Source organism: Tachysurus fulvidraco, chromosome 23 (assembly GCF_022655615.1).
Source record: "Tachysurus fulvidraco isolate hzauxx_2018 chromosome 23, HZAU_PFXX_2.0, whole genome shotgun sequence".
In the NCBI taxonomy this organism is placed as follows: domain Eukaryota; kingdom Metazoa; phylum Chordata; class Actinopteri; order Siluriformes; family Bagridae; genus Tachysurus; species Tachysurus fulvidraco.
Window position 1 is genome coordinate 15,433,842 of NC_062540.1, and position 20,499 is coordinate 15,454,340.

Consider the following 20,499-nt stretch of genomic DNA (forward strand, 5'->3'; position numbering starts at 1 on the left):
AGAAGTCAATGATTTTTTTTTTCTATATTATCTTCTATAATGACCCTCCTTCCACCTCTAGGCAGCGCACTTCCCATGCAGGACAAAGTAAGGCGTCCTGCAGTATGACGTCACAATATGCCCCGCCCACTTCATTAATCATTGGCTGATTCGCAGTTTCCTCGACCGGTGCTTCGATTCTGTTCGTTCCTTAAGCTGTCACACAAAACAGGGACGGGCCGGTTGACGTCATCGTTTCAGTAAATCAAGGCAGTCGAGCATAATCTCAATTTAACTACCGGCTCCCAGCATCCATCCTTCATAGAAAACAAAATACCGTCATATTTAACGCGGAGAAAGCAGCGCTGTGTGTGTGACGATGATTGTATATAGGGTTAGGAAGTGTTTATTCGTCTGTTTACTCTGATCGGCGTCGCCTGACGTTGGTAGACGTCAATACAGTTTTCTCATCTGCCTTGTTTTTCTGGAGTGATTTCGATTGGATTATCAAGGTAAGATGCATGAAATAAGAGGGGAAAAAAGAGCTACAATATGTCTACGTATGTATATCTGTAAAGCTATAGACTTTACTCTAAAACACCAGTGTTGACAATTTCTCTGCTTATGTCTGTATCTCTGCTTGTTCTCTTTTAATATACAGATCGTTTCGTATTTAAAGATGACATTAACACATTTCAGTTATAGTGCGTTATAACCTTTTTCTATATATATTTACTACATATAAATGGAATATATAGAAGAAATGGTTAGAAAGGGCACGAGAGCAGTGTATGCGCAAAGTCACCGCTTCTAACCAGTCGTGAATATAATATCACGTTATTACACCTGACATTAGCATTATAAACCATGCACCACTGCAGTCCCTGAGACTTTTTAAATCACGTGTAACCGAAAGCTACATTGTATCGAGTTGTTTGATCAATTAGCTTTAATCCTCGACAGTTTCTATACATTGTATCTTTGCTGTGCTTTGATGCCGAACACAGATCCTGCGCGTGCGAAAGTCAGTATCTAATGCAGGTCTTATTGACTGTTTTTGTTTGGGGCCTTTTTTTTTTATTTTTATCTTTTTCACGTTGCCTTTTGCACAGAAGTGTTTTATACGGTTTAAAGATTATTAGAAGATCACTAATTCACTTACCCTCCTCCCTTCATGTACACTACTTAGATGAGGTACTTTTTTGTTGTCTGCGGCCCAGTGGCCGGATTTCATGGGCGTGTGCCTGAGAAATAAAACACTACATCAAGGGCATCGGTGGGGGAAAAGCTTGCACATTTTAATGCATGTGATCTATATCTCTATCTACTCTGTACTGAAGTATTTTGAATGTTTCTATTTGAGACACATAATCGAGGATGTTATTTTAAACCCTAGTCCGACTAAAGGGACGACGATTATTATTATGTTTATTATTTTCTCACCAGTCATTCTAGAATACCTTAATGCGTTTGATCAAAACATCCTCAATACTATTTATATAAGATACAGTGGAGGTAAATAGGTAGCTGAGCCTGGGAATCCGACCCATCCCTGCTGCAGTTTACCGGCAGCCATGTTTGAAGGGTGGTGGTGGTGCTGGTGGTGGAACCATCTAACGGAGCGTTTGGTTTAAAGGCCCAATTACAAATGGCTTCCTAATGAACATGTAGTGCACTAGATATGGCGGAGATGTCCACATTACATACGCACTGCGTAGTGCTTTTTCAAAGGGAGAACAGAGGTGTTTGACATACAGCCTGTTATTTACCACAACTATTCATGATTCTTTTTAATTAAACTTCACTAATAATTTTTTTTAAATAAGTTGACTGTGTTATTCTGCATGTTATCATCTTATTATTATTATTTTTTTAATGCACAATACCTGTTCATTTTGTAATAATTACCTGTTATTTGTATTAGTGTTAATTGTATTGGTATTTCTACTACTATAACTACTACTATTAGGTTTTGTTGTAGTTAGCCTACTAGGATCAGTTTCTACAGTTTACAGTAGTTTAGCAGTTAAATATTTAGTCCTGGAATCATATATTAGTTTGAACTTCATACTACCAAGTAGACTGTCTAGAAACAGTGCTTTTAGATAACCCAATCTTTTTCGTACACCTTGGCCTTTGACTTATCTGTGATTCAGTAACATCCCCCTTTTTAACCCTGATAAGCTGAGGTGAAAGCCAGTAGGTTCACACTGTTGTACAAAGAGATGTTTTTACAGTTCGTACAATTATTAGCATTGTTATTTCACGGTTAATTATAAACTGAATAAATCTGTTTTTTTCCCCATCAGGACTCAGTTCAGCATTGCATTGTGACACCGCACAGGGTTGAAGTGTCCAACCATGTCGGGGGCATCGGTGAAAGTGGCGGTCAGGGTGCGTCCCTTTAACTCGCGGGAGACCAGCAAAGAATCCAAATGCATTATTCAGATGCAAGGCAACTCTACCAGTAAGTATCCCTGGATATTTCTCCAATCCCTTGGATATATCATGTTCCTCGTCCTTGAAGCGGTATGCTGACTATGTATTGTGTGACTGATGACATTCTGTCACATGCCTTTGGCACTGGGTTAGATGAGTAAAGGTTTATGCTAGGCTTCAGGGTGAAAAGCCAGTCGACAGTAACATATCAATCTTAATGGAAAAGTAAATAAGGGTTTGGTTTGAAATTGAGAAAATAAAAATGCTGCCGTTCGGTCAGACACTCTTGTAGGGCAGAGTGAGAGTTACTGCATTGTTTAGTTTGTTATAATATGCAATGAACTGGAGAAAGGAAATGAGTTGATCTTATCGCTTGTCAGCGTGATATCAGTGTCTCTTGGTGAAGAGTTGGACATGGACGAAGAATTCTAAAAGCCACAAGAGACCGCTTTGGGATGATTGAGATATTTGAGATTTTTTTAGTTCCCGATTATATCAAATTGGTCCAACTATAGGCACATTTGTTTATGATTGAGTGTCCAGCCTTTGCCCAAATGTAAGACCCGTGTGAGTTTCTATGTAGTTTTAGATAAGATATTTTAAAAACCGCCATCTGAATGTAATAAATCGGTAGATTTTTTCCCCCACATACATCAGACGTTTACTGTATGTACACGTCACTGTTGTCATCCAAGGTCAGCTGGCTAATCTGATTTAAAGAAAGAAAGCAAGCTTTCATGGAACGGTTTCAAGTACCAGAAAAAGCTATGTGCCCTAATCATAAACAGCTGAAGATTGGTCAGCTGACATACAGTGCAAACAGATGTTGCAGTCTTCAATCGTACCCTTTCAGTCTGGTGAATTATCTTTTTTTTTTTTTTTGTCTTTTTTTTTTTCCATGGCTTTTGTGGATCCTGCATGTTGTTATGTTGTTGATCAAATATGTGCACACTTGGAGCTATTTGGTGCAGGTTTGCACAAATATGTGCAAACCTGTGCAGCACAGGTTGTGCTACAGGCAGTGATCTACAGGCAGTGATCTGTTCACGTTAAAGATGACTACAAAGATGTAGACCATCAGGCAAGAAAATGCCTGAGTAGAAAAAATTATGAGCAAAAATCCATTGAGCAATAAACGCTGAAATGTGAATGTCATGTTAATTGTATGGGCATCGATGTGTCTGATGGAGGCTTAAATTGAAAAGCATTGTTCACCATAACAAACCGTATAAAAATGAAGGATCTGCCCTTTGGAGAGTATTTGTATATTAGTTTCTCGCCTTCTTGTAGCCCTTAATCCTTTGAATAGTGGATTTGTAGACAACGGGTTCATTACGATCATCTCAGGTTAGGTCGAGAGACAACACTGTAGACATTTACACCACCTCTGGATCCTGGTGTCATGTGAATCGCATGAACTCACAGGTGTGAATCACACTGTGTGTAAATAGCGGGGACTTTCCCACCATTTGGTAGAACTGATGAGCAGCGAATCTACGTGACTGAAACATGACTATGAGACTTTGAGTAAAAACAACACTGCTTACTCTTGAATCAATCTTCCGGTTGAATTTTTGTGATGACCAAAATAACATGAAATCATATGGGTGACATATTAGGTGTCATTGTAGTCTTAGGGAGAAATTATTCAAGTCTTAGTGAGAAATACAGTATCGGTACATCTTTTTGCTGACGGTTGTATTAACATGCTCACATGACCTACTGCTTACCTTTTTATCGTTTGCTTTGCACTAGCTGAGCTAATAACTTTGTTTGACTCTTTCAAAAGTGTTGTTTACTTTGACTTTTTTAATTGGTTTTTGTCTGTTAAGACCATCCTGCTGAAAGAAGGATATGAGTTTAAATCCTTAAAACACTGTTGGGTCTTGGAGCAAAATCTGCTGGAATAAAACCATCTGGTTGTTGAATACAATACATGTCTCATGCTTTGTTTATTTCTGGATGGAAATACACAAAATGAATCTGGTTTCATTTGTTAGTTTGTTTGTTATTCACTTCCTCACAAAAACAGGATTGTGTTGTGATTTTTGTCCTTATGCCAGAGGAACACCGACCGTTTGGAGCCGCACTATGATAGACTGGATGTCCAGATAGTTCTCTTTCAGGTGGATGAAAAGGAAAGTTTTCAGGTTACCGGTGGTTGAACTCTCTCGTCTGTCTAACACAGAGAGTGAATGATGGATTGTCTACCTGATTCAGAAAGAAAGACAGTTATTTTGGCTCAGTATATGTGTGGGCATCTTGCCAATTTGGTCAGCAGTTTTTTTCTCTCAAACCTGTTTTTATTAAATCGCTAGCTACGCTTTGTCATTTTTATCTCCCACTCTCCATCCTTTTGAAAATGGAAGGTTAATTTTCTTTCTTTTTTTTTTTTTTAACAGTTTTCATCAGACAAACAAAATGGGGAGGCTTTTTACTGGGTGTAATGGAAGGATTTGGTACATGAGAACACCGTAATGGAAACGGTGTACCACATTACTGATTACCCACAATCCTCAGCAAAGAAGAGAGTTGTTTGTGCTGGTCACTGTCATGGTCCAGGAGCAGAAGTAATCACTCGTTCATAATGAGAACAGAATAATCTGCTTCCTGTGGCTCTCATTCTTATGTGTCTGATCTCCTGCATTATTTACCAGGTACTAACTTATATTATGCACATATGCAGTTTTATATATATATTATTTTTAGTTATTTACCTGTCGGCAACATTGCATGTGACCTTGCAGTTGGGTTGGGAAATAAAAGATTTAGATTAAAAAAAAACAGCAGCAGCAAAAGATTGTTCTTTAAATGGCTTCTCAACTGTGTCTTTCCTTTTTTTATTAGGAAAACATGCAAAGTGAATAAATTAGGGAAAGAGAGAGAGAGATGGAGACGGGGAAAGAGAGAGACGGAGACAGGGAGACATAGAGAGAGAGAGGGAGACATAGAGAGAGAGAGGGAGACATAGAGAGAGAGAGAGGGAGACATAGAGAGAGAGAGAGACGGAGACATAGAGAGAGAGACGGAGACAGGGAGACATAGAGAGAGAGAGAGACGGAGACAGGGAGACATAGAGAGAGAGAGACGGAGACAGGGAGACAGAGAGAGAGAGAGAGACACTGAGAGAGAGAAGAGAGTATAGAGAGACAGAGAGAGAGATCATGACAGAGAGGGAGAGAGAGAGAGTAGAGAGAGAGTGTAGAGAGAAAAAGAGAGAGAGTAGAGAGCGACAGAGAGAGAGAGAGAGAGAGAGAGATCATGACAGAGAGAGGAGAGACTGAGAGACAGATGACGTAGTGAAGTGCAGGAGAGTGAAGAGGGCCAGGATTTGACATGGCTTCAGCACCTAGTGATTGACCTGATTAGAAGCCTAATCCCTGTGCTTGCCTGAGGTCATCACTCTAATACCTCTGCCTGACCTTCTCTGGTGATGAATCCATGTGTCACTCTGATCATCAGTGTCTACATTAATAGAGGTGTTACAAAGATTCAGTGACTCACACACTGCAAAAAACTGATGCTATAAGTTCTGAGCTATGGCTCAAACACAGTCAGGGCTTTTAATAGGTACAAATTAATGCGAGTATGTCACAGATATGTTTTGTTTTTGTTTGTTTTTTTTCCTAAAATGCCAGTTTAGAGTTTTCTTAATTTTTTTTAAATAAAATTTTATATTTCACTGTTTTTTTTGTTCCCTCATCTTTCTGAAACATCTATGATGACTAAAGATATCTAATTACACGTAAGAGAAAGATTTAAAAGGTACGTTGTGTTTTATAGTCAAACAGCAGTAAGTCTTGCGTTATTATACTTAATTATTACTAGTTAAATAAAACAGTATGCATTTAATGCTCCAAATAAAAAAAAAACAACAAAGAAATAAATGGAAAACATATTCATTGTGACATTAATATTGTGTACTATTCATTAATATTATATAGTTAGGGTCAATTAAGTTCATATTAATTCATTTCTCTAATCTTTCTGTTAATTAATAAATATTATTAACAATTTTAGTATTCAATAACAATTAAAAAAAAGTTTGTTCATTGTTTTAAACTGAGAGTAAAATTTTAGGTTATAAACTGATATACAAAATATTAAATTATAATTTTTTGTTTGTATTTTAATTGTGGGCTTAAGTGAGAATATTTGACCATCTGCCATGTTGTTGTAATTATAGGGAATTAATATACGAGTTCATTAAATAAGCTTTACTAATTACTCACTATCCTGAGGAGACGTCTGTCCGGGCTACTGTCACGCTCCGTGAAGTCTGCTCCCAGTCGTCACAGTCACACTGGAAATAACAATTATCTGTTGGATACTACATTCATAATTGAAAGTGAACCGATTTTGTTGCAGCAGGATACCAACAGGGATGATCGTCTTTTCCTGTCGGTTCTCAGTAACGGATTTTCTGAAATATTAGTACTCCGTTTGTCAGGATTTTTACTTTTAGATTAGACAATTTGTCTAATGCACAGGTCTTCAGTTCAGTTTAATTTTATTTGTATAGCTCTTTTAACAGGGAGACTCTGTGGCTTAGTGTTTAGCACGTTTGCCTCACACCTCCAGGGTTGGGGGTTCGATTCCCACCTCCGCCTTGTGTGTGTGGAGTTTGCATGTTCTCCCCGTGCCTCGGGGGTTTCCTCCGGGTTGATTGGCATCTCTGGAAAATTGTCCGTAGTGTGTGTGTGTGTGTGTGAGGGAATCAGTGTGTGTGCCCTGCGATGGGTTGGCACTCCGTCCAGGGTGTATCCTGCCTCGATGCACGATGACGCCTGAGATAGGCACAGGCTCCCCGTGACCCGAGAAGTTCGGATAAAGCGGTAGAAAATGAATGAATGAATAAATGAATGTATTTATCCCCAATGAACAAGCCTGAGGTGACTGAGGCGACTGTGACAAGGAAAAACTTTAGACCTTAGATGGAAGAGGAAGAAACCTCGAGAGGAACCAGACCCAAAAGGGAACCTCAACACTCGGACAGCGGCACATGGAATCGTTTATAAAGCTTCGTGTTAAATATTAGTTTTCGGCTCGTCTCTCTGTCAGCACCCTGAACCCGAAGCAGGATGGAAACTTGGCACATAATACACATTATAAATCTACAGCATATTCTGTACATTAAAAGCAAATGCTGTTCTGTTTATGAACATAAATAATTGCCGTTTATATTTGAGGTATTATTGTACTACATCACATTTTATACTTTCTACATAAAGAACATAAAAGCAGAACAGCTTTTTAACGGTTTTTTTCTCCCGTGCAATTGAATTATCTGTAGATAAAAAATAAAGAAAAATTTTTTGTTGTTTGAGGTAAAAAGAAAATCATTATATAGAACAAGCCCTCAGCTGACCCTTAAAATCCTATCCTTAAAACTTTCTGTTATGATGGTGAGATTAGTCATAGTGCTTTAACCCTTCCAGAAATATTCCCTTAGCATTCATCTTGCATCATGCACCACGACTCATCATGGTGTCCATGACAATCAATACTAATGGGCTTTATGCTGGCTGCTGGAGGCCATTACAGAGAGGCATGTGTATCTCTCTCTAGTCTATTTGTTGATGTTCAAACCGCACACACACTTTTCTCTGGATGGTTGATGGAAATGTTTACAAGATGCATATGTGTATGTTTAACACGTATGTCATGAGGCATGTGGTGTTGTTATGTTGCTGCGAGATCAGTGGGTTTTTCACATTCATACCATGATGCAACTGTAGTGGAGCTTTTTTTCTCTGTCCAGGTTGCGAGCTAATATTGTATTGTTGCTCATCATTGCATCGTGTCATACACATACAGCGGTGTATTAATCATCTGTTGGCATAAGCTTTAAAACCATATTCTGTCTGAGCATGATGGATAACCTCCTGATATCCTGGACATGAATAAAGTCAAACAAGTGTTGACAAATCTGTTTATTACCCAGTGCACTCCACTAATGTGATTGTGATTGCTCAGTCTGTGGATCGGTTGCCTGGAAAACTAATAATGGCAAAATATTGGTACTTATTGTAGCTTTAGGGTGCTTTCACACCTATAGTTCGGTTCATTTGGTCCGGATCAAAACCAAAAAATAATACACTGTAGCTTTTTAGCCGTTTTCTGTTCCTTTACACACCACGCTGATCGTTCTGTTCCGCACCAGTTGAAACGAACCAAAATGCAGTCATGTGATAAGCACCACATCAACCATCAACAACAACCATCCACATCACTCATTGGCCACATGTCTTTGAGCGTATTTCCTAAAGTGCTTCTCAGTTGGTCAGAATAAACGTGCGGGAAATTTCAACGAAACTCCGGAAGTAACCAAAAAGAGGAAAATACAGCATACGGTACACCATGGAGAGACGACTGCGTGCTGCGATTATGTTCATGGTTGTAATCTACTACATCGCTTGTATACAGCTTTCTATGCAAAGTCTTAATTTTCAGAATGAAGCGCGGATGTGGCTTGAAAATATCATTTTAATGCACTGCGAACGGCGAAGACGCATCGCAAGACACTTCAGGAGGCGGCGAGCATTACTTTTGCGAAACTGTGACATGCTCATTTTCCGAAAATATTGCCAACGATCCACTACGGCAGCTGGTTTAGTCCAAAATGCGCAATACTTTTTGCAGTTAGGTCTATTCGATCTCGGACCGTGTTCTCACCACAAACGAACCGTACCAGAGTTCGTTTGAAAGCGTACCGAGACCACCTCTTCAAGGAGGTCTCGGTACGCTTGTTTGGTCCGCTTTTGGTGCGCACCAGAGTTCCATTGCTGCATTCCCACCTGCCCAAACGAACCGCACCAAATGAGCAATCAAACTCTGGTACGATTCAACCGAACTAAACAAGGCAGGTGTGAAAGCACCCTTAGAATGTATAGCAAGCTAGTTAGCACAGCATGTGTTTTAGTACGGACTAGAGAAATACAAGAGAGTTAGATTTTCAAGTCCTTAACGATCGTATTTACCCGTAGCATAACATTAAAACCACTGATGGGTAAACCGAATAATGTTTATATATACTGTAAGGGAGGGGATACATTATGCATCAAGGGAACAGTCAGTTCTCGAAAATGGGCAAGTGTAATGAGCGACTTGGGACAAACTGTGCTGGATTGACGACTGGGTCGGAGCACCTTCAAATCGAGACTTATTGCGGGATCCCAGTATACACTGGTTAGTACATAGTAAAAGGTTTCATCGAGCATCGGTGTGATGTATTGGATAAACTGTTCTCATCCTTGGAGGCTTTGCTTTGCAACCCTGCAATTCTGCTGCTAATGTCTTGGAGCCAGAAACTACAGCACACCTTCGGGGGTCTTGTGGAGACCTCAGCTTTGTGGAAACACTGACAAAACAAAGAGAAGCAGAAATCCACCTTTTTTTTCCTTCTTCTTATTCCGCTAATTGAACCTTTGCTAAAGTTAGCACTCTCTCTAGTCAGTGCCAACATGAGACCTACTTGAATTGTTTTGACTTTCTCGCAGTCCTGAGATTTACCTTTACAACCCGTTCAGACACTAAACAAATTCCATTTCCCCAAACGTAAAGAATTTCTAGTTTGTTTTCTGCTGCATTGTCTCTAATTAACTGTAGTGGAGTGTTCCCAAGCCTGATATCTTCATTGTGCATCGTAATGTCTAATTACTAGCATAGTGTCAGCGGGTGGAACACGACGGACGAGTGCAGAAGTGAAGCACACGTCATGTGCACGTGTGTGTGAGTGTACATCCTGTGCTTATGCTCTGGAATGATCAGATTTTTCCTTTTTCTGTGAGGACACCAGGAATAAAATCCGGCATGAAAGCGACAGCTTTTTACCTGACTGGTTTCAGCTTTACCTCATACAGCAGACATCACAGTTAAATACACTGAATTGGCATTTAAAGTATAAATATATATGGAAATAAAATGGAGTATGTTCTTACATACATAGATACATAATGTTCATTGTGAAGTAAATAATTACAGAGTTTAATTTAGCTTGATAGCTTCCATACGGTTTTATAGAGGCAGGGTTCAGATGCAACCTTTTTGTGAATTGGTCTGAAAAAAAAAAGGAGGTTAGGCTTCATGTAGGCTTTGACTTCATGCCTTTGAAAGATAATGGTGCCTGTTGACTCGACAACTAAACAACAAAGCTCTTTATAAAAGAATAAATGAAATCTAATCATTAATTTTACTGGTTTTAATTCCAATGAATGCTTTTTATACTGTTTTGGGCTGTCGTCTAGGTTCAGACTTATCGCTATAAGGTCAAGAAAATGCAGCACTTTTTTTCTTAATCGCTATACATCGAACAAAATGTTCACCTCAGAATGTCTTGTTTGTTCCTGCATCCTCTTCACTTTCTAAGCAGCTTAATAAACACAATAGATCTGTTCGGAGCTCTGTAGTGTGAAGGAGCCTGGTTACCTAATAGGTCTCATTCTCACCCTGTCTGATTTTGTGTCTTTACTCTGAACTGAATAGGACAGTATCTGTAGCCCTCTGTAGTCCAGGCACGGTCACTTGTGGCCACTTCTTCTCTTATTCACACTCTAATACTCCTGGAAATGCAAGGAAGATTCTGGAAACAAGCTACATAAACAAAACCACTGCCTGATCATCATCATCGTCGTCTGATTCTGCCGTCATTGCTGACATCGTTTCCCCTCTTTAACTGTACACCATATAGTCAAGTGCACTTATGTAACCAGCAGCTTTAGAGCAACTTATGAACATGAGCATCAGCGTAATATGAATTCATTCAGTTTTAACAGGAAGTCTTTTCTGTAGTCAAATGTTCAGAGATGGAGATCGATTGTGGATACTGCAGTCCAAAACCATTTCCATGGTCTCCTAAGTGGTACTGTACTTGTGGCAGCAGTCAGCAGAGACTCCATACAGAAGTAATGGGATTTTGACTCTGATTTGCATTCAAACTGAACCCCTTCCTGTTTAACCCTAATACATTCCCCACTTGTGACCTGACTTGATATAGAATAGACAGACAGAACTCGGATGGTTTCTCACAGGGTTTCTCTAGTTAAAAGCTTCTTTTATTTGGTTTAACTGATGAACTAGATTACTTTGTGAGAGCTTAGTGGTTAAGGCTTTGGATTACTGACTGGTATCTTGCACGTTTAAGTCCCAGCTCTGACGAGCTGCCACTGTATGGCCCTTAAGCAAGGTTTTTAACCTTCAGCTGGTCAGTTGTATAGATGACAAAAATGTCAGTCGCTCTGGATAAGGGCATCTGCCACATACTGTACATTTAGGCATCGTTCATATTTTCAATGTAATATGTTTTGTTTGTTAAACCACTTTATTTTTAGTATTAAAATGATCTAAAAGATTAAAAAAAAAGCAGTAATTCATCAACACACTGTTTTTCATGTGATATAAAAATTCGTAGCAGCCCCTGAGCCTCTTCTGACTCTTCGTGGTGCAAGTGGGAGGGGTACGAGTCGACAGACTCACCCACAGGGTAAAGAATAAAGGCTTCCCAGCACAAAGAAACTTTTTTTTTCCCTTCCTCGACTCATCTGCCTTTTTTTTTCATGTCTGCCTGTATCTGTCCTCTCCCTGTGGCAGGTTTTGGGATTTAACCCTCTCACGTTACAGTCAGTTTGACTCAGCGTCTCTAATCTTCTGTGAAATTGAGCGAGATCTTTCATACGATGTCATGCAGTAGATTTATTTTATTTATTTGGAAGGGCATTAAAGGAAATAACTTATAAACAGTTGTCTGTTTTTCCTTCATAATGTTATATTTAGCAGGTAATCCTTGTCAAATTGACGACTCTCCGGACTTTCCCCTTTCAGTGTCTCATGGTGTTATATTTGGAGTCTAGCCTGGAGGACCTTTGATGGTCGCTCATGTAGAAGTTGTAATACTGTCTCATGCATTGTTTCTGTACAAATTAAATGCACTCACACTTGGCTCTGGAATCTTTAGGAATATTTAGTGGTGAGCACTTTTGTCTCGTTCCTCTAGGCTTGGGGTTTGATTCCCATCTCCACTATGTGTGTTTGCATGTTCTCCACTGGGTACTCTGGTTTCCTTTCCCAGTCCAACATGTACGTTTTACTGAGATTTGAGACTGGTATCTTTAAATTGTCCTCAGTGTGTGTGATTTATACCTGATTGGCTGGTACCCAACCAAGTGCTTGGCGTCGCTATGAGATAGACTCCAGTTCCTTGTGACCCTGTTTAGGAAGGTTTAAGTGGTATAGAAAATGGATGGATAGATGGATGGATAAACAATTTTCATGGAAATCTATGCAGTGATGCAGAATAATTTGAACAGAGAATAAAGAATCTGTGAACACATAATCTCATTCTCAGAACATCTAAAGGCCACTGGGACACCTACTTCAGTGTCATTTCCTTCACATGCTGTGTGTGTGTGTGTGTGTGTGTGTGTGTGTGTGTGTGTGTGTGTGTGTGTGTGTGTGTGTGTGTGTGTGTGTGTGTGTGTGTGTGTGCAAGCTTGCATGCACAGCAGTCAACACGCCCTGATATCCCTCTAGGGATCCTCCTCATGCCTCTTTCTATGAAGGTATGAAGTGTAGAACATGCAGTGGTGGATTCTAATGCACAGGCATGAAGTAGGGCTGGGCGATATGACTAAAAAAAACGATATCAGTGTTTCATATCGGTCGATATCGTTAATTATTAATGTTTTTTTGACTCATTTAAAGGACCAGGAGAAAAATATATTACATTTGAACCTTTTTATTTTAAATTTAAACTTCCTCTGATCATAATCCCCTCAGTTATTAAGACAGAAATGTCAACAACCATGGAAAACTCAAATAATTAAAATGTAAACAAAAGTCTAAACTCACGGTTACCGGAATAGGAATCCAGCAGACCGGCATGAGACAACGATATGGCGCAACCAAACTTGATACTGTTACATGATTGGCTGTTAGCGTGTCACTCCCTATGTTGCTAGGTTACCAGAGAGTGAGTGCCTTTTGGTTATGCAATCAAACTTGCTTCGCGACCTCTGTTTTCTTCCAACAAAGAATATAAAAATATCGAACGTTTTATCGAACACATTTTTTACTGATATCGATCACGTGTCTATCGCAATACATATCGTTATTGTTTTATCGCCCAGCCCTATGTTTGAGTATGTAAAAACAGACTTGGCCATCAAAGGTTTAGGACAGAAATATCTTGCTCTGTAATAAGATTTGTGAAAGCTGCTAATATTCCTTTCAGTCCTCCTCCTGTAGGGTCTTAGAGCAGGATGTGCTGCCTAGTCAGCAGCTTTCTAGAAACTTCAGCAACCATCTGGACAGGCTGAGATTTATACATGGAGTCATTAGCTAGCTACAAAAAGTGGATTCTTCAATGTTTTGCCCGATGCCATGCTTTAGTTGCTTGGAAACTAGACTATAACATGGTATGGAGAACTAGTTTGCTAGTTAAGGGTATTTCTACACATTAATGGAAATATTGTGTTTGTACCCTTAACATGTTAGCAAGATTTTTGTCAGCTATGTAATTTGGTGTTCTGACCTTGCAAATAAAAGTATTATTTTAGTCTAACTAGCATCTGAAGTTTCTGTATATGTTTAGCTACGAGGTGTGTCGAGCTGGCGGGAGAGTCATTCAGTTACATGATGGGTGAAAATTGTGTCAAGCTCCATATGTGTAAGCGTTTAAATGATACTGTAGTTAGGCTACAGCACTGACGATGCAGCAACATTAAGCATGTTGAGTTTAAGCATAGCTACATAGCAAAGAAAACATGACTACCTGTAGGATGCGGTCTGAGGTCGGTTGCACTGCAACTGTGCCTCGATTGCCACGAATGTGAATGATATTCATACTCCGGTCTGCACATTTTCAGGGAGTACAGAAACCTGTGTGTGCGTTTAGCCGCTCGTTATCGGCATAGTTAATTTTCACAACTCACGTAAGACTGTGAGTCACAGTGGAACTTTGTGGACTACAGAAGAAGTGAGATGACTTTACTGCACATAATAACAAAATAATATAAAAGTAGATATTTTTGTGTTTTGTATGTGCGTTTGTGATTCAGATGAAGAAAAAACACACCAGGGTTCGATCGAACCGAACCAAAGACTCGGATCTCAGCAAACATGTCCAGTGTTAAAACTCCCTTAAAAAACACAATCTGTCCATCCTGTAAACTTACTTTGTTTGTTCGTAGTATGACATCCTAAAAGGTACATCTTTTATATCTTTAGTGTATATCTTTTACCTGAAAAAGGGCCAATTTAAATTAGATTCTATAAATTTTTGAGTAATACTGTCATTGTACACTAACCGATAAATGACGTTCTAACGCTAAAAAACAACAAGGACAAGTACAGTTTAGTTCTGTTGTGTTGTCCAGACTAGCTGTTTGTCTGTATGTTGTTGTTTTTTTCTCTGATTAAAGCAGAGGATACGTTCACACTATCAGCTTTGCTTTTCTTTTCTAATCTCCTATCTATCATTGATGGAGGTACGTGGTTGCTTGACTGCTTTTTGAACAGCTAAGGCTGGCACTTATAATGTTTATTATAATGCACTTATTCTTATAATGCGTTATAAGAAAAAACCCATACATTCAGATCCATTTTTATAGATGCTTAGTCATACATTAGATTTTTTTTAATCTGATCTAGAACTGATTAGAAAGCAGTATTTAGGTCAAATAACTTGCCAATTCATCCTCGTAACGTGATCTCGGCATGATCCCATTCCTTCCTGTCAGGATCTGTCAGCATACAGGGCAGCCACCATCTGCTGCTGTATAAATAACCAATGCTCTGTTGGTCTCTTGTGCTTTCCCAGAGGTTTCAACCTCAACGTTTCTCTCATCTATACCTCTATAGCAAGAAGTTTATTATCTATCATGATACGTTAGCTTTTCCTGTGCACTTTATGAGCCTTCAAAGTGGGGAACTTGACAAAGAGTGTCTGGATGAATTGACCCTTGCTCGTTTATTCTACCTCACCATGGCTGTGAGGAAGCATCATTGTGGTCTAAATAAGGGTGCAGGCCCTGTACAAGCTTGTCATAACAGATTACCTAAGCATCATGCAGGCTTTATTGTAGACTGGCCCACTGTATTGTTCTCCAGCTTTCTTGTTTCTCTCTGTCTTTTCGGCTCAGAATAAAGTGAGCGCTATGTGGGCTGCATTCCGAAGCGTGACTGAAGACCAAACCCACAACGATCGTTCGGAATCAAAGACGAGACCCAGATTGTGTCTGTTAAAAGACTCTCTAATTCTCTAACACTCTGCTCTATAAACACATTTAGGCCGTTTGAAACTGATAATAAAAATGAAACAAACTTTCCTGTTGTGAAATGTGGAACACTGTAAAAGTTATCTGAGGACCGAGACAGTATTTGACAGTCCATGATTTTGTTGCTCACGGAAGTAAACGTAGACTGTTCACGTGTCAAATAGACCTGAGTTTGATATGTCCGTAAGTTTACGTTAACATTTCATTCCTCGCATTTAGCAGACACACTTATCCAGAGTGACTTACAATTTATTTCAATTTATACAACTGAGCAATTGAGGGTTAAGGGTCTTGCTCAGGGGCCCAGCAGTGGCAGCTTGGTGGACCTGGGATTCGAACTCATGACCTACTGGTCAGTAGTCCAACACCTTCACAAGTTGGAGCAAAAACTACAACTGTAGCACACACAATAACACACTGAGTGTCAATCCTGTGAGCTTTACGTCTTCCCAACATAAAGAACACAATGTGCTGTTCGGAGGTGTGGTTGTATATATTCTACAAAGCAGTCACAGAACAGGACAATTAAAGGGCAACTACAAAAGAAATACCATCACAACACCATCTTGGAATAAAGATAACGTGAACGTTGTACGTCAGCATTTCTCCACTTTTGTCTCCAATGAAAGCTCTTTCTTTAAAAATTCTTAAGGTCCCCATGTGTTGTGGAGACTAATGATGTCAGTAACGATCACAGGCTCCGTTACTCATGTGGACCCAAGCACGAGTTTCGTTCAAAGGAATGGGCACAGTTCCATCGCAACCAAACTCTTGACCAATTCCCACAGGAAGTCTCCGGTACGGTACCGAAGTGCACTTCCTGCTTCACGTGACCAATTCCACCATTACCACATTTCATCTGAACGCTGCCTTTTTTTCCCAGACAAAACTGTCAGTAAGAAATCCTCCTAATACACTAAACTACTGTAAGTGCTGCCCTTTCACAGGTATACTGTGTTTTTCAAGCTGTTCATACGCACTATAGTTTATACACTCTATACATTCATTTCTTATTATAGTAAGACCTGCTTCCATTCTAGCGTTATTAAAGGAGTGTTCCTAGTCAAGGTCATGCTTTGAAACTGCATGGATGGTGAGGAAAATATTATTAACGCCTTGTCTTTTCACCTTGAAAAGGTTTCTTCTCAAAATGTTCTCCATCATGCTGATTTAGAGCTGAGCTAAGCTGAAACCGGTTATTAAGCCTACTCTCTCTAAAGCACTTCCTGCGCTCCGTATAACGTCTCGATGGTGGCGTTCTCGTCATCTAGCCCAAGGTCAGCGAGTACAGAAGGACCAGTTTTTTATGTGTGTATTTGTGTGTGTGGCAAGAATGAGCTCCCTCGTTTAGCTTTCCACTTTAAGATCCGTCGTGCTGGATGGATGCCTGTAGATGCCAGCGCATGTGTAAATCTCGTGGTGTTAATTTGTTTTCCGATCCACGTTCAACATCTGCTCGCTGCGTTTACAAGTCTATATTTGAAATATATTGGGTTTGGTCAAGCGAAGGCCAAGTTGGATGACTTGGTGAATAAGTAGAATGATGTATAGCACTGAAAGCACAGTGAATGACACTCTGTGATCTATCAGAGCCTAAATTTTTACACAGCTCAAAGCTGCTTGATGTTTATTTCTTCTTCCTCTTTTGCACATAAATACTTTGAGGGATGTTTTAAAAAAAAAAAAAAAGGTTCTTGTTAAATGCCCCCTCCTGCCTTCGATCGGCGCGGAGATGAAAGCGGACGAGCTCGTTATCTTGCAGCTTGGCGCGTCGAAAAAAAACAAAACTCCCAGCTCTCTGAGGCCCAGCATGGGGCTGCAGGGTTAATTGCATGTAAAATGTGTGGTAAAATGTGTGGTAAAGTGTGTGTAGGTGCTTGTGGCTGTCTAGAACCTTGTGCTAACTTTTCTACTGACATGGTACAGGCCAACAAGGAGACTTTCCATTTTTTTTTTATTTCTATTTATTTATTTCAGCATTTTTTTAATTTTTATTTTGTTTATTTTTTTTTCAAGCTTTCTTTCTTTCTTTCTTTCTTTCTTTCTTTCTTTCTTTCTTTCTTTCTTTCTTTTTATTAAATTTATTGGTCACATACACAATCATACACAAGTACGATATGTAGTGAAATGCTGTTTACGACTGTCTGGTTTATAAAAAATCGAATAGGGTCAAAAGAGGGATATTTAAAAAAAAAAAAACAATTCAATTAATTTAATTCAATTAAACGCCATTAGCTGTACCTTTAGTCCAGAGGGAAAATAAATAAATAAATATTTTAAATATGTTAGCGTATGAAAAGAAAAAAAAAAAGACTGGTGATAAACAGTAATATGAATTTGAATCTAAAATATGTTGTGAATAAAGCATATGTGTTCAATTTGGGTGCAGATTTTATTGTATAAGAAATACAAAGTGTGCTGCGCAAAGAGTCAGTTGAGGAAGTGGGTTATAAAGTTTCCTTATAGCTGTAGTGAAATTGTGTTTATTGAAATTCAGTTTGTTACCTCATGTTTATGTTTAGTGATGCCGCCAACACTCGTATTCAACATATTTGGTATTGTGAAAGATTTGCACAATAAGAGGCTCAGTGTCTGGTGTAAAAAATGCTATGCAAGTAACAATTCATTTCAGATTTTTCTAAATAAATAGTGCTCAAACATTTGGCAGCATTTGCATAAGTCATATGGGTCATATTTGGTTTGGCCAGAAAACCACTGATTCATGAATTACAGTTTTATATGCTGTATACTGTATGTTAAATAGAATTATCTCATTGGCAGGGAGAATAAGATTTTGAGATGTTGTCATGACAACACAATGATTCCGCCCCAATCCCCTATCGTCATTGATTCCTGGTTCCAGATCGGCAGCTTTTTTTTATTGCTTAATTTTCTTTTTTGATAGAAAAGTTTTTAACAGTTCCAGATTGTGCTCTGGCATGTGGGAAAAGAGTTTGTCTGTGTCCCTGTCTCTCTGTGTCGCTGTCTCTCTGTGTCCCTGTCTCTCTGTGTCCCTGTCTCTCTGTGTCCCTGTCTCTCTGTGTCCCTGTCTCTCTGTGTCCCTGTCTCTCTGTGTCCCGGTCTCTCTGTGTCCCGGTCTCTCTGTGTCCCGGTCTCTCTGTGTCCCGGTCTCTCTGTGTCCCGGTCTCTCTGTGTCCCGGTCTCTCTGTGTCCCGGTCTCTCTGTGTCCCGGTCTCTCTGTGTCCCGGTCTCTCTGTGTCCCGGTCTCTCTGTGTCCCGGTCTCTCTGTGTCCCGGTCTCTCTGTGTCCCGGTCTCTCTGTGTCCCGGTCTCTCTGTGTCCCGGTCTCTCTGTGTCCCGGTCTCTCCGTGTCCCGGTCTCTCCGTGTCCCGGTCTCTCCGTGTCCCGGTCTCTGTCTGTTGTGTGTCTGTACAGAAGCGTGTGTGTGTGTGTGTGTATGAGTGTGTGTGTGTGCTGTGCATGTGCAGTTGGGTATGAGGAATCAGCAAGAGTTTGGAGAGTCATGTGACAGTAATGCGACAAGCCAACATCACTGACAGATATTTACATAACAATGAGCTCTGATTGTGTGATTGTGTGAAGCTTGTTTCGAGAGATGAAGCATAATTAACTGCCTTTTAAATCATAATTTGCTTGGTGAAGGTCTGTAGCTTCACACTAATCACGACCTGCATGAACAGAGCAGGCTTGGGGAAGCGTTGCATTACTATTTCTCCAATGACCTTGCACTCAATCAGCACAGTCCATTAACGCTGCGGTTTATTTTACCATGTTCACCTTTAGCTTCGTTCACTGTGCCAGCAAGACTGATGGACTGCACTCACGTTCTTCATACATGATGTCCTTTTGTACACAGTGCACTTTTAAGCAGCTTAATGTCTAAGCTGCAAATCCTAATACTTCCATTAAGAACCTTTTATGGAGTTTTCTGGAAGTTTTCAGTGTAAAATTCTGCTTTAGTTCGAAAGGCAGATAAACGTATTATCATTTTGAACTGTAAATAGGAAGTAAATGCTGTTTCATTGGAAACAGACACAAAATTGTGAATGTAAGCTGCTGAGTCTCACAATGCCGTGTGGCGGTCGTCTTGGTAACCTTAGCTGTTGCCATGGTTTTCAAGGCTTGATGCAGACTAAGTATGAAAGTAACTGTGTGCACATCAGTATAATCAGAACGGATTTCAATGGATATTCGTTTAGGTTATTTAACAAGACACATCTTATTTTGATTAGGGTTTGTGGTGTGTGTGTGTGTGTGTGAGAGAGAGAGAGAGAGAGTGATATCTCTGTGGCTGAAAGCAGATGGTGAGAAAGAATGAGTGGGATGAGGCGTCGTGAGTGAGCATGAATCACCTTCACCGTCTCTCCTTCTATCCTCTGTAAAATGAAAAAGTAAGGTGTGTGTCTGTGTGTGTCTGTGTGTGTCTGTGTGTGTCTGTGTGTGTCTGTGTGTGTCTGTGTGTGTCTGTGTGTGTCTGTGTGTCTGTGTGTGTGTGTGAGAGATTTGGAAGGCACCCAGAACAGCCCTCCCTTCAAACAAACACACACACACAGTATCTGATGAGTGCAGCAGGCACTTTTAGCCTCACTGGGCTTTGTGTTCCAGGAAGAGTTCTCCGGTCAAAGGTGAGATTGCTCCTAATTTAGCTTGGCTTTTTTCCCCCACCTCCTTCATGACCCGATGCTTTAAAAGGTGTCCTGCTCAGTCCTCACTGCCTCACATGAACTGCGAGTGAAGAAAATGGCAACGTGAGTCTGCTCTCACCTGTACCTGTACGACCCCCATGGCTCATTGTTCAAACATCACGCTCCCACAGGAACAACCTTCAC

At 39.9% G+C, this 20,499-nt stretch overlaps 1 protein-coding gene across 9 annotated transcripts in view; it reads left to right on the forward strand.

Annotated features, from left to right (window-relative positions):
• Positions 1–196: 196 nt before the first annotated feature.
• Positions 197–20,499, forward strand: part of kif1b (kinesin family member 1B) — a 77,033-nt gene continuing 56,730 nt past the window's right edge. For 6 of the 9 annotated variants that reach the window (XM_047807293.1, XM_027170541.2, XM_027170544.2 and 3 more), the window contains exons 1-2: positions 201–491; positions 2,289–2,446. In XM_047807293.1, the coding sequence (XP_047663249.1) occupies positions 2,341–2,446 (106 nt within the window). In that variant the 5' untranslated portion in view covers positions 201–491; positions 2,289–2,340. Of the gene's footprint in view, positions 492–2,288; positions 2,447–20,499 lie in introns of all 9 variants that reach the window. The other 3 variants (XM_047807290.1, XM_047807291.1, XM_027170548.2) reach the window with 2 other exon arrangements.